General features: G+C 57.1%; 1 protein-coding gene across 4 annotated transcripts; it reads right to left on the bottom strand.

The window, feature by feature from the left end:
* Positions 1–7532: 7532 nt before the first annotated feature.
* LOC121099070 (myosin light chain kinase, smooth muscle-like) lies at positions 7533–12766 on the bottom strand. 4 transcript variants are annotated; one of them, XM_040617706.1, is made up of 11 exons: positions 12365–12766; positions 11407–11482; positions 10873–11045; positions 10368–10458; positions 10042–10245; positions 9567–9784; positions 9034–9157; positions 8803–8955; positions 8506–8626; positions 8338–8428; positions 7533–7946 (listed from the first exon to the last, which is right to left on the bottom strand). In XM_040617706.1, the coding sequence occupies exons 3-11, from the start codon at positions 10886–10888 to the stop codon at positions 7768–7770; spliced, it is 1197 nt and encodes a 398-aa protein (XP_040473640.1). In that variant the 5' UTR covers positions 10889–11045; positions 11407–11482; positions 12365–12766; the 3' UTR covers positions 7533–7767. The 4 variants fall into 4 exon arrangements, with proteins under 4 accessions (XP_040473640.1, XP_040473641.1, XP_040473639.1 ...); XM_040617707.1 differs by having other exon boundaries at positions 10873–11482; XM_040617705.1 differs by lacking the exon at positions 12365–12766 and having other exon boundaries at positions 11407–11583.
* Between the last annotated feature and the right edge of the window lie 1368 nt (positions 12767–14134).

The raw sequence follows: 14134 nt of genomic DNA, 5'->3' as shown, positions 1-14134 counted from the left end.
ATAATTGTCTCTTCATTTCTATTTTCTTCATTTTCTAATTTATGCACTTAATATTTCATCTTACTGTTTTTCTTTTGGTTTATCATTTTGCTTCATTTTTAATTCACACTGTTTTTTCTTTCATTCTTAATTTCCATTTTTATTTTATTTTTTTACTGCAATTTTTACCTTATTTATTTAATTGTATTTACTTTTTAAATAGTTAATATTTCCTTTCCCTTTAATTTTTTAATTTTATTATTTATTTCATCATTTCATTCTTTTATTATTTATTTCATCATTTCATTCTTCTATTATTTATTTCATCATTTCATTATTTGTTTTTCCATTACATATTTTATTATATTATTTATTTTAATTTGGTATTAATTTATTGTTTATTTCATTCTTTATTTTAATTTGGTATTAATTTATTATTTATTTCATTCTTTATTTTATTATATTACTTACTATTTTATCATTTTTTCATTTAATCTTTTTTTATTTTATAATTTATTTAATTTCAATATTTATTTTATTTACTTTTACATTTTATCCCATTATTTTAGTTTTACTGGTCAGATGGGAGCACGGAGGGCAGCCGGGACGTGCTGGGCTCCCCCCCTCCCACCCCAGCCGGGAGAGCCCAGGCTGAGCAAACTCCCTGCACCCCTGGGTGAGGGACCTGCGGAGTGGGTGACACCGGGTCTGGGGACTCCCTGGGGGGTGACACACCCCCAGCGCCCAGCTGGCACGGGGCAGGCAGGGAGGGCCCCGCCGGGAGGGCCCGATCCTGGGGGCCGGGATGAGCAGCACCACCTCGCCCATGGGCAGGGGCGGGCAGGGATGGAGCCAGCTCCGGCATCGACACTCCCAGTGGCTTGCCCAGGGGACCCGCAGCACCCAGCACCCTCAGCTGAGCACCCTGGGGGGCACAGAGGCCGGCTTCACACTCGCTCCCTGCCCACGCCGAGGCCACACCAGCAGTGACAACCACAGCCCCGCACAGCCGCCGGCGCACGAGGCACCTTATTCCACCGGGATTTGGCCAGATTCCACAAGAGTTCCTGAGTTTTCATGAGATTCCATAAGATTCGCTGGAATTTCAGCTGTGAGGTGAGATCTGCTGAGGGCTGCGTGGAGGATGGATCCAGCTGGGATCCCAGAACCTGCTGTGGTCCAGCAGCCCCCATGCATCCCGGGGCTATTCCCGTGCCTGCCCAGCTCCTGTGGCACCTCCTGCTCAGCGAGACCTGCCGCAGTGTCGCGGCAAGGCACCCTGCGCCACGGGGAGCAGGACGAGGCGCCCAACCGGTCCTGCCGACCTCTCCCACCCCCTGCAAACCCCAAACCCCATCCAGGACGTGCCCGACGCGGGCTGGCAGCTGCCCCCGGCAAGATGCTGCAGCCCCTCCAGCACTCCCAGGGCTTTGGGAGGTCGGGGGGAGCCGTGGGCGGCTCAGCAGCACCGAAATTGGGGTCACCCACATTTGGGGTTGTTCTGGTTTTCCAAAGCTTGATTTTGCAGCTGAAGCCTCTTTGTTTCATTAAATATTTTGACACCTCATTAAATATTTTGCATTTAATTCCCTGATCCTGGTTTTTTAAAGGAAGGCATGGCGACCCTCTGTGGGGACGGGGACGGCCACCCGGGGCAGTCCCAGAGAGGTGCCAGGAGGGCAGATGTCACCAGGACCATGTGTGAGGACCAGAGCTTTCACCCATGCTGGGGAGGGGCCCTGCTATGGGGCAGGGGGTCTGTGGGGACCCCAAGGTCTGGATCCCCCCCGAGGGTCCTGCCTGCATGTCGGGGTGAAACCCAGGTGCTGTTTGAGCGCCTGTACTCATGCTGGTGACACCAGAGCTGGAAAGGGCACAAGGGCTTTTCCTGATGGGAAGCACCAGGGTTGGGATACCAGCTGGGGGTGCAGGGTAGGAGTGGAGACCCCCACACAGGAGACCTGGTGTGGACAGAGCCTGGTGGGAGGTGGGACACTAGGACATGTCCCAGGCGTTGATCTCAAAGGTCCCATCCTGACTTGGGGTGGGATGCCCCATGCCAAGGGCAAGCAGGATCAGAGCAGCAGGCAGGCCTGGGCAGGACAGGGCTGGCGGGAGGGACAACCGTGGCTCTCCATCCCCAAAAGAAGCAGGGACAAGGCCAACAGTACCATCTCCTGGACATGGGGAGGGCTGTGATGGTGGGATGAAGGCTGTGAAAGCAGGGCATGAAATAGGGGTGCTGCACTGGGAAGGACAGGGCTTGTGGCCCCCTTTGCATGAGGACGTGTTTCACCAGGGATCTGGCGTTGTTCTGATCTCGGTGGGCACGGAATCGAGCTCCAAAGTGGGTCCCCAGCCCTGGATTTCGGGGTGCTGGAGGTCCTTGGTGCAGGTTGGATGTGGTAGTCCTGGCAGAAGCAGTACCTGGAGGACAAGATTGGGGAGCATCCTGCTCACCCCTCATCTCAATCCCAGAGACCCAGGTGCCACCAGCGCTGGTGGCCCAGCTGCTGCGCCCATGGTCCCTGGGTGAGGGAACTTCATGGCTCTCACCTGCTCTGCTCTTGGGCCAGCCCTGCACAACCCATCCCAAGTGCTGCACCTTGGGGTGATGGTTGTTGAGCTCCCGTGACCACAAAGAGCATCCTGACCTCTTGGAGCCTGGCTGGGACCTGGCCGTGCCCTTTGGGAAGCAAGGACACCCCGCCTGGCTTGAGGAGCTTTGCTGAGAGACGAGAGCATCACAGCCCAGACGTCGCTGATGCTCCTTCATCACTCACAGCTTCTCTCTTCGTTCAACTGCCTTTGCATCTGTCGCTACCGAGTCCTCGTGCTCTCGTGTCTTCTCCCCTTTCACCACTGCTCCGGTGTTTGACTTGCAATACATGAAGGCTTTTATCTGATAATTCAAATTACGGGGTGTCTATTTGCTCCCTGCTATTAAAGTTGTTAAAAAAAAAATCTGGAAATTATGTGTTCAAATAATCATCTTCAATAGCCCAGGGCTAATTACTTTTTTACATTAAAGTTGACTCCAGACTTAGGTCTGTTTTCTTAATTAATTTCAATTCACTGGAAAGCACTCAAGCAGGACACAGTACTCCTCAGGGGTTTTTTTCCCCTGAATTTGCAGGTCCACGAAAACCCCGCTATTTCTTGATGTTGGAGTTACCCAGGCAGTATTCCCTCATCCAAACAAGCATTCCTAAATCTAGATCATGCAGCCCAGAATAAACCCAAGGTTATCATGATAACTTGGCACTGAAGTACTAAGCTCCAGAAGCTTGAAGGTGTTTGAAAAGCGGACCCCCCCACTCAGGTACCACCAAGGAGCTGGACCTAGGGGTACCTGGGACAGGCAGGGAACCGCTTCTGGAGGCTCCCCAAGGGCATCCCTCTTGCCTTGGCAGAGGATTCCTGATGATTTCAGTACCTACCCTGAAGCTGTGTGGCTGAAGTGAAGGTCAGCCCACAACTTTCTTGATGGAAGGATCAAAATCTTAATTCCTCTGCCTCTGAAATGCTGAGATGGGTTTTCTATTTTCAGGGCTTGCTGCTGAATTTCTCAGTGGCTTTAACGAGCTCCAGGTATAACTTCACTTTGCATTTTCCCATTGGTTTCTCCAGTGTACGTTTTACTGTATTAAGCCATGGGAAGCAGTGGAAGGAGAAGAACACATGTGCCTTCTGTTGGTAAATCAGCTTCTTCTGTAGGCAAATCAGTTTTTACAGTACAAAATACAGGATCATAGAGAAAAAGGTCTCATCTGGAGTCCTGGGATATGGATTTTCAGGGCTGCAAGGAGTTTGGAAAACAGATGAAGATAAACAGAACGCCCAACCAGAAATATTTTGCTAATGTCACGTGGTAAATAGCTCATCAAGGGATTGATTACACGTAACTTGGTGTTTGCTTATCATCCGCAGCTTGAAGGCATTCAGCTTGGCTCCCAAGGGATGCGTGTGAGTTCAGAGACTGTGTAAAGAGGAAAACATGGGATATATAATAGGTAAAAATTGGGATGTGATGCATGTGAACATCAAGAGAAGAGCGGTAGAGGGGAAAGGGTTCCTCAGCCTCTCTCTGTTACTCTGGGAAAGGAAAATAAACGCTGTGAATAGAACGGGGAATATTTTTGGGTTTTTATTTGCTTCTAAGGAGTTTCTCTTCCAACTCTGAGCAGTGAATCCACTTCTCCTGTGGAAAACATGGAGGAACAAGAAGCAGGTGAGCTCTGTCAGGAGATGTCCCACCCAGCCACTGAAGAGCCATGGATGGATCCTGTGAGGAATCACAGAATTGTTTAGCTTGGAAGAGACCAGCTCACCAAGGCTGACCGTTAACCCAGCACAGCCAAGTCCATCACTAAACCGTGTCCCCAGGCACCACGTCTACGTGGTTTTTAAAGACCCGCAGGGATGGTGTCCCCACCACCTCCCTGGGCAGCCGGTTCCGGTGCTCGGCCACCCTTTTGGTGAAGAAATGTTTCCCGACACCCAACCTAACCCTCCCCTGGCACAACCTGAGGCTGCTCCCTCTTGTCCTGTCCCTTGTTACCTGGGAGCAGAGACCGACCCCCCCTGCCTACAGCCCCCTGCCAGGCAGCTGTAGGGAGCGATCGGGTCCCCCCTGAGCCCCCTCCTCTCCAGGCTGAACCCCCCCAGCCCCCCCAGCCGCCCCCCATCAGACTGGTGCCCCAGCCCCTTCCCCGGCTCCATCGCCCATCTCTGGGCACACCTCAGCACCTCCCTGCTGGCCACGCTGCTGCTGGTGCAAGCCGGGACGCTGTTGGCCGCCTTGGCCAGCCAGGCACGCTGCTGGCTCACGTCCGGCCGGCCACCAGCCAGCACCCCCAGGTCATCCCCAGTTTGCCAGGGCTGCCGATAAAAGATGGGAAGCAGTTCAGTCAGCTCTTTCACCAGCCCGCTTGGTACCCTCTGGTGGGTCCTACCCAGCCCCATGGACTTGTGCGTGCCTGCGTGGTGCAGCAGGTCACCCAGCATTTCCCTGGGATTGCGGGGGCTTCATTCTGCTCCCCTGTCTTCCAGCTCAGGGGGCTGAGTACCCCAGGAACAACTGGTCTTACTACTGAGGCAAAGACAACATTAAGTACCTCAGCCTTTGCCACTGTGTTTTGCTCCACACCCAGCAAAGCGAGCTTGCTCTTGGCATCTTCAACCCAGACTCGGGGAGGCAGCAGGCTGCCCTGAGAAGTGGGTCCAGTCGGCGTGCTGGGCACGCTATTCCCTTGGGAAGGTGGTCTCCCGTGGCAATGACTCACCTTTTTTTCTTTAAGGAAGTGGTTTTGACACAAGGCACAGGCCAACTTCACCTCGGTGATGACCCCTTGTCCTCGGTGATGTGGGGTTACACTGGCAGAGCCTCACACCCACTACACAGGGGCACCCAGGAAGGTGGAGCGGTCACAGAGGTGCATCTGCTGCACCCGGCAGAGGCTTGCTGCCATGGCCCTCACCCCTTCAACTGCTTAGAGCTGCCCACCTCCACAAATGACCTACAGCGCACCAGGCAATGAAAATATCAAGGTGGCCTCGCCATCACTGAGGGTGCCCAGAAGGGCTCCCCATTCTCTGGCTGGAGCACCATGCACCAGCTTCTAAATTAAGTTCCTTCTTAAGCTGCATCTACTGTTGCCAACAAGGGGAGAGACCAGCAAGTCCCAAGCAGAGCATGTCCCAGCTCTGCCACACCACAGCCATCTCCTGCCTCCCACGGTCAGATGTACCCAGAAGCAGCCATCAGCCATACACATTACTAACAGGAACGGGCTTTGCCACAAAAATTCAAGTCAGGCCTGGGCACTGATAAAGCCTTGTCAGCTGGAGAGTTGGTGCCACAGTAATGGGACAGGAAGGTGACAGCATCCCTCCCTGTGAGCCCAAGAGAAGAGCAGAGAAGAGCCACCAAGTCCCCCAACCACGAGACCACAGGCACTCCGGTTGCTCTACCATCTCATGAGGCAGCAGGATGCCAAATCCTGATATAGAAACCTCCTGCTGTGGTGGCCATCAGCTTCCTAGAGCCTTCAGCAAACTATTCAAAAGTGGATTTGTCATCGCTGGTCTGGCAGCAGCTCCAGTTGTTGGTGTCCCTTTCATTCGTTCCCATGAGTGCCGCCAGCCAGAGCTCTGATGTGTGTCCACATCACGGTTGTGAGAGTGGGTGGATTTGGTTCTGTTTAATAAAAATAACACTTTCCCCCTTCCTCCTGGTGGCGTTGCCCAGCAGGAGCGGAGGGAGAGGAGGAGTAAAGGTCAGAGCTATGCCTCAGCTGCGTGTTATCGGGTACAGCTGCGTCCTGGCGGAGGCCATGGGGCTGGACCACTGCAGCCAGGGCACCTTCGCCAGTGCTCTGGTGGTCAGCACATGCTGGAGAGCAGCCCCCAGCCCAGCTTCAACAGGAGCTGGGTTTTCACAGAGTCACAGGGCAGCTGAGGCTAGGAAGAACCTCTGGAGGTCATCTGGTCCATCCCCCTGCTCCCACAGGGGCCACCCAGAGCAAGTTGTCAAGGACCGTGCCTGGACAGTATTGTAATATCCCAGGGATGGAGATCACGCAACCTCCCTGGGCAGCCTGTGCCAATGCTCCATGTTTCCTGAGGTTCTGATGGAATCTCCTGTGGCTCAGTTGGTGCCCATGGCCTCTGGGCACCACCGAGAGCCTGGCTCCATCCCCTCTGCACCCTCCCTTCAGGTGTTTGTGTCTGTCTATGAGACCCCCTCTGAGCCCTCTCTTCTCTTGACTGCAGTCCCAGCTCCCTCAGCCTTTCCCCATAGGTGAGGTGCTCCGGTCCCTCCATCACCCTTCGCTGAACCCTCTCCAGTGTGTCCATGTCTTATGCACTGGGGACCCCAGAACATGACACAGTCCCTCAGGTGTGGCTTCACCACTGCTGAGCACAGGGAAGGACCACCTCCCCACCCCTGGGCTCTGGTGCAGCCCACTATGACACTGGTCACCCTTTTGCAGCAAGGGCACGGCCCTGGTTCATGGTCAACCTGGCATCCACCCAGACCCCCAGGCCAAGCTTCGTCCCAGCTGGGCATCCCCCAGTACGTATCGGTGCCTGGGATTTCCCCTTCCACAGGGGCAGGGCTGTGCACTTCTTGTGGAAGGAGAGGGGCTCCCCAACACTGGTTTCTGCCCAGCCCCCCTCCTCGGGGGGTAGGTTGGGAGTCAAACAGCAGTTTCTGGGCTCCTTCCAGCCCTGCTGGTAGCAGAGTTGGACCAGAAATGGAGAGAGCAGAGTCCCCAGGGCTCCTCCTGCCTGTGGGCTCAGGACATCACCCCACCGCCCCGCGATGAGGAGGGAACACTCTTCCGAACCAGGGACACCAAGAACTGCTGCTAGAGCCATTCCCACCCAGTCCCTGGCCCCAGGGCCAGCGTCTCCCCTGGAGAAGACAAGGGTGGTGGCCCAGGTTGGTGGAGAACCTGGTGCCAGCCCCCAAAATGCAGACACAGCTTGGGCAGCTCTTGCTCACCCCTCCCAGGAATTTCTGAGGGAAAAAGGAGCAGCACGTGGAGTGCAGAGATCCTCGGTGCTTTATTGGTGCCAGCTCAGGCTCAAGCAGACAGCACTGGTTCCTTGCTGGAGGCAAGCGTGGCTGTCCCCACACCGGCATGGTGACACCGTGGGACCCCAGAGCCCACCCATTGGAGAAGATCCCTGGGGTCTGGGGCTGCCCCAAGCTAGCCAGGTCATCATGTGAGCTTCTGGAGGCGGCTTCATCCCCATCACTCCCTGCCCCTCTCTCCCCACCTATTCTAGGTGGTCCAGGACAGGCTTGGCACGGCCACGCTGACACTCCACCTCCCTTGCGGCTGCAGCACTCCCACCTTCCTCCTCCTCCCCTCGGTCTGTCAGCAGTTCCGAGAAGCTGGGAATTTGTTGGGGCAGAGACCCGGAGGCTTGGTCCTCTGCTCGGCTGCAGCCTGTGTCTGTGAGCAGATGGGCAGAGGGAGCAGTGAGGAACCGAACAAGTCCAACCTCCCTCCTCTGCTGGAGGAACCCACTGGGCACCAGTGGGCCAGAGTCCAAAGGGATCAGCGCTGGATCCCAGAGATCCAGATCACACATGGTTCCCAGCCCTGCAGAGTGGGATGTGCCCTTCCAAGGCTGCATCAGAGGTTACCCCTTGGGGATGAGGATATTGAGAACCTCAGGGCACTGCAGCTGGCCCAGAGTGGGGACATATCTGAGCATTCAGTGGCAGCAGGGCAGGTTGGAGCAAGGGTGGGGGAAGGTGCCCAGGAGTACAAGTGGGGGATGGCAAAGCAGAGAGAATGGGTTGATGGGGTGTGTCGGGGATGGTGCTTCAGGGGCCATCACCTTCCTCGTCCTGAGCCCCAGACTCTTTCCTCTCCGGGCTCTGGGACAGCAGCATCAACCTGTTGAGGGCCAGCAGGGCTTTGCCTGTTTTCTGGAGAGAAGAGAATGAGCACTGAGCCCCATCAGAGCCAACCCCCATCCCCACGTTCTCACCATTCCCCCAGGTACCTGCCACTTTCGACGCATCAGGAACTGCTTGATCCTCTCCTTTGACAACGCCTTCGTGCTGTTGGGCTGGGGCTGCTGCAGCCAGGGGTGCAGCAGAGCCTGCACGCTGGAGAGGCGGCAGCTGGGAGCAGATAGGGCAGCCATGGGGGGTCTGCTCCACCATCAGACCCTTGGCTGCTGGCACAGCACCATTAGCATCCCCTCCACCAGCCGCATTCAGTGCTTTCCCCTGCCCATCCCCTTGGCACCCCAAAACCCAGGGCAGCTCAGCACCCCACAGCTACCCCTAGGTCCTACCGGGGGTCCTTCTGCAGCAGCTGGCTAATGAAGTCCTTGGCTTGCTGGGAGATCTCCGAGAAGGTCTCCTCCTCAAAGTCCCACTGGGCAGCTGTGACGTTGCTCAGTGTTTCCATGTCATTGTCCCCCTGGAAGGGGGACTCCCCACTCAGCCTGGGGAGGTGGCACAAGGACATCAGTGACAGTTCAGCCCCCTCCAGCCCGACCTGCTGTTCCCAGAAGGCCACTCACAGGATGTAGCAGATGACACCAACACTCCACATGTCCGTGGAGAAGCCCACAGGCTCAAAGGTGACCACTTCTGGAGCCATGAACTCAGGGGTGCCGTGCAACACCTTCACGGGGGTGTCTGGAGCTGCAGAGAAGATGCATGGGGGAGGTGTCCAGCTGGGATCTCGCCGGGGCCCCAGTGGCACACCAGCATGTGCCACGCGGATGAGCCCCTGCTTCCAGGTGGAGCTGCCGCCCCCCAGGACCCATCACAGGTCTGTGGTCTCCTAGAGCATCTCTGGGTGCTGGGCACCCACAGGAACAGGGGTGTTGGAGGGGGTCTCCACCTCAAAGGCAGGGCTGGGGACACGCAGGTTTCCCCAGAGCATCTTATGGTCACCAGGAAGGGCCCCAGTCTGGTGCCACAGGGCTGCCTGTCCCAGAGATGCAGGCAGGAGGATGCCAAGCTCCTTGCTGATAGGCCTGGCCAGATCAGGTCCCTGTGCTGGTGACAGTCCCTGCCCTGGTACCCCAACACCCCCATTCTGGCTCACCCAGCTTCCGTGCCAAGCCAAAGTCGACGATCTTGAGCCAGTGGCTGCCAGGGCTGACACAGAGAATGTTCTCCGGTTTGAGGTCGAGGTGGACAACAGCCTGGCCATGCATGAACTGCAGCCCCTCCAGGATCTGCTGCATGTACTGGGCACTGCTGGGCTCCGTGTGCTCGAAGTCATCATCCACGATGCGCTCAAAGAGCTCCCCGCCTGCCATGCTGGGGGAGGACACGGTGCTGGGGTCCCTGCTGGGGTCCATCAGCACCGAGAAGTCCCACTAGGGAGCCCAGACTCAGCGTCTGGGAGCATCTCACCACCCATACCTCCAGGGTCTGCAGGTTCCCTATACAGCCTATGCCCCATGCCAGCATCCCACAGCACAGGGACCCCTCCCCGCCTTCAGTGCTCTCCTTGGCAGAGCCCAGCACTGTCCCCACCACCCCCAAACTTGACTCTGCCCCCCCCCCCCACTCACTACTCCATCACCATCACCAGCTCGGTGGGGCCCTGGAAGGCAGCAAGGCACTGCACGAGGCACGGGTGGTGCAGCAGGTTCATGAGCTCCACCTCTGCCAAAGCTGCCTGCTTCTCTTTAGCTGTCCGTGTCCGGATATATTTCCCAGCCCGGATTTTGCCAGTGGCTTTTTCCTGTAGCCGGTACACCGTCCCAAATTTTCCCCTGGGATAGAGAGAGGATGAAGGGTGGAGAAGCCATCAGCAGCACCCTGCATCCCACCCAGGGCTGTGCAGGGACAGCCCCGGAGCATCCTCAAGCAGCGCGGATGCGGGGCCCCCACTTACTCCCCCAGCTTCTCCAGCTGCATGTACATGTCTGAAACCTTCTCCTGGCTGTTGACGACCACATCGCAGCATTCAAAGGTCTCCTCACCTCCTGGGAGGGATGGAGCAGGGTGGTCCGTGCATGGATCCCTCGTGCTTTGGGGACCGGCTGCCTGTACCCCCCCTCCAGTGCTTATTTCTGCCCATCTCCCCACACCCCCCACATATACACTCCATCCAGGTGCACCCACCCTCCCCACCTGGTGCAGATGGGACATGGCGGGGGGGGAACACAGGGACAACAGGGACTGCTGCCACAGAAGCTCCTGGAGCAGCCCAGCACCCTGCAAATCAAGGTTTGGGAGGAAAGGTGCTTTTAGGATCAAAAATCCAAGCAAAATGGGGCCATCAAACAGGACGGGGTGGAGATCAGTGCTGATCTGGGGGCGGGGGGGTCACACCAGCACTGGGGTTCCCCCTGCAAAGCCTGTGCCTCCCCCAGGACAGACCAAGGGCTCAGCCATACCTTCTGCCTGGGACATGGTGGTGCCACCAGCTCCTCACTGGGCACTGGCAGTCAGGGCAGGTGCTGGATGTGGCCCTGAAGCTCCCGGCAGCTCTGTGCTCAGGCAGGGGTGCTGAGACGGGCGATGTCCCCGCGTCTGCTCCAGCCGATCCCCAGAGCCCCGCACCTTCTCCCTGCCGTGCCAGACTGCCAGCATCGATCCAGCTCCCCCTGCACTCCCCACCCTGCCCAAGTCCATCGAGGCAGACTCAGACAGACCCAGCAAGGGGCCAAACCCAGTTTTAAAGGGAGGCTCCTTCTCAGAGGGGGACAACCTCCTTCCAGTAGTGCCTTGGACTCAAATCCAATGTTTTTTTCCTCAAGCCCTACCAGGAAATCCCCAGGAAAAACCAGATTTCTAGGTCAAAGGACCTGCTTCCTTATGCACACTCCCTCCCCGCTCCATCCATGTGAAGGTTGGGAGGACAGGGCAACGACACCCAAGGGTGCCAGGCAGCAGCACCCAAACCCCAACCCAAGAGCCACAGCACTGACCTGTCACCATCTGGTCCTGTCCCAGGCCACCAGGCGGTCCCTGATCCTTTCTGGTCACTATGGAGCCACAATGGAGCTGGAGGGGGAAGGAAGGGGCAACGCTGGGGGTCAAGGACTGCTGAGACCACACGTACGGGGCACGTCAGGTCTGACTCTGGGCACAGCCAGGGGCATCCCTCCCGCTGCAGTGCCAGGAAGAGCCCTGGCTCTCCCCTCCCTTTCCTTCCCAGCAGAGTGTTTCCGGACTTCGGGAGATAAACAACAACAACACCATCACCAAGGCCTTCCCCAAACCCCTCTGTTTGGGACCACACAGAGCCATGGGTCAGTAACACAGGGGTCTCAGCCAGAGAAACCCCCAGGGGGATAGCTGCAGAGATCTGATGCACCTCATCACACTGCAGAGAGCTCAGCCTCACGCATCACATCGTGCCCCCACACACATCCAGCCCTCCAAGCCTCTGGGGAGATAAATCCACCGGCAGCCCAGCCCCAACACACCTCCGCCTCCTCCCCCACCCAGTGGGTGGGTTCCCAGAGGGGGCTGAGCACCCACACCTGCTCCCCTAATCCCAGCTCCACCTGCAGCCAACATCCCACCGGAGCCATCGCCGGCCCCGAAACCCACCCTGGGCTTTGGGCTTCCCCAGGTGAGCTCGGCTCCATGTTCAGGGAATGAGTGTTGCAAAACTCCACCGGGGCCCTGAGCCTGGCAGTTCAGAGGGAATACGGGGTTTTCCAGCTTTTATCCCCCAAAAGTGGGACTGTGCAGCTGCTCTGGCACCCACACGCTGCCATGCAGCAGTTTTCCCTGCTTTAAAACAGGAATAACGCCGTGATCTCCTCCCAGAGCTGAGTGCAGACCTGGGAATCTGTGGCGCTGCTGGGGGACCCATCCTCCCCGGGGACCCCCATGTCACAGCATCCCCCCATGGAGGGAGTGTCACCCCGCTGTTACCTGCTGTCCGAGGCCAGGTCTGGCCGGCGATCTGGGGCCCCGCCAGCACCGACAGATGCGTCACCACCACCACTCCCACACTCAGCACAAAGTCCACGCTGTCGGCAGGGTGTCAGGGACCAGTGTCCCCAGGGCCAGGGCAGTGGCAGAGCCACCGCAATCTTGCCGCTCACTTGTCACCGTGACTTTGCCACCGGCAGGTCAGAGCTGCACGATGGGGATGCTGTGGCCAGGGGGGTCCCCACCAGCACCCCGCGGGTGAGGGATGCTGCCGATGCTCCCTGCTCAGCAATGCCGTCAGCGCACTCGGCTCGACCCTGCTGGGATATCGACTGCCGTGGCTGGGCGTGCTGGGGACAGGAGTAGGACACAGGCAACGGCCTGGCTGGGGACAGGCGGCGGGGGGATGAGGGAGCACAGCTGGCCACATCCTGCCTGCCTGGCGAAGGGTGATGGAGATCCAGTCGGGCTGATGTCTGGCACCGCTGGCCGCGGCTCCTGACCCCGCTCAGCTCCGGGCCACTGTCTAGGCAGGATGAGGCCGTGTGGGTGACGCTGGGCTGCTCCCAGCACAGGCAGAGGCAGGATACGGCCCAGGCGTGCAAGGGATCCCAGCAGCCACTTGATGTCAGTGTTGGCCTGACAAAAACGAGCAGAAAAAGGCCAAGAGGGGGGAAAAAAAGATTTGGGGTCTGAGGGATCCATGGAGGGGTGGCAACACCTGCCATCCCTGCGAGGATGCACTGAGATTCAGCACTTGGCTGCAGTGTGAGTCCCTTGGGAGCTGCTTCCCATCCCACCCGTCTGGATGCAGAGTTGCATCCATGGGACAACCCCATGGTACCAGCCCAGAGTCACCAGGGATGCCACACTGGTGGGCCACCATGCCGGGCACCATCCAGACTTGATTTCTTGCCACCAACAGGCATAGATGTATTTTTTTCCCAGCATTCGATGAGGATAACGAACAGCTCGGAGCAAAGCACAGGTCTGGGACAGCACAACTGTTCCCAGCTCTGCCCCTCCGTCACACAGCACCAGTATTAATCCTGCTCCCAGCCTTGAATTCCCATGGGAGCAGAGCCTGGCTCAGCCTCCTCTGAGCCCGGGTAAGGACAGCGTTTAATTTTCAAACTCTAAATCAAAATTCCCCTCAATCTCATCTACTGGAGCATCCCCAGAAGTTTAAGATCAACAGCTGGCAGGATTTTAAGGAGCAAGGTAAATGAGCCAGTCCGGGACGGATGGGTGGATCCATCCACCCATCCATCCTTCAGTATTTTCAAACCTTCAAAGTGAACTCGTTACTGACAACGCTTCATTTAGCGCAGCTGACCCCTGGCTCTTGCTGGCACCTTTGCTTTCGGGTGTGGGAAGGTGGCCTGCCAAAATGTCCAGCAGCACATGACGCACCGTAGACATCATCTTCTTGTGCCTTATAATTATTAATTGTATTAATTAATTAAATAATCATTAGCACTCGCACCCCGGCACCCCTAGGTTCCCACTTGGGTGATCAAGTTGTCCCCATCTGCCCGGAGGAGTCTCCAGCAAAGCTGAGATGGGATTTCCAAGTGACGTCCCCCAACCCAAACCCTCTCCATGGGGTGCCTCATGGACCCCCCTGCCTCACCCCACCCCCCTAGTGCAGCCCCTCAGCCTCTGGGCTGAGTCGGGCCCCCTCTGTGCAGGGCCCTGGGCAGATGTAGCTGCCTCTGCTGTTTTGTAGCCCCTACAATAAATGGTGTCACTGCGGGGCTCAGCCAGTGG

The sequence above is a fragment of the Falco naumanni genome, chromosome 18 (genome assembly GCF_017639655.2).
Source record: "Falco naumanni isolate bFalNau1 chromosome 18, bFalNau1.pat, whole genome shotgun sequence".
NCBI classification, from domain to species: Eukaryota; Metazoa; Chordata; class Aves; order Falconiformes; family Falconidae; genus Falco; species Falco naumanni.
The sequence above is the reverse complement of the archived record's forward strand: the minus strand, read 5'-3'. Positions and strand labels throughout refer to the sequence as shown.

What these genes read in the sequence shown, in the direction of transcription:
- LOC121099070 (XM_040617707.1), bottom strand. An exon ending in TGATGCGTCGAAAGTGGCAG is followed by an intron (nt 8,429 to 8,505) that starts GTACCTGGGGGA and finishes TCTTCTCTCCAG; the next exon opens with AAAACAGGCAAAGCCCTGCT. An exon ending in TGGGGCTCAGGACGAGGAAG is followed by an intron (nt 7,947 to 8,337) that starts GTGATGGCCCCT and finishes ATCTGCTCACAG; the next exon opens with ACACAGGCTGCAGCCGAGCA.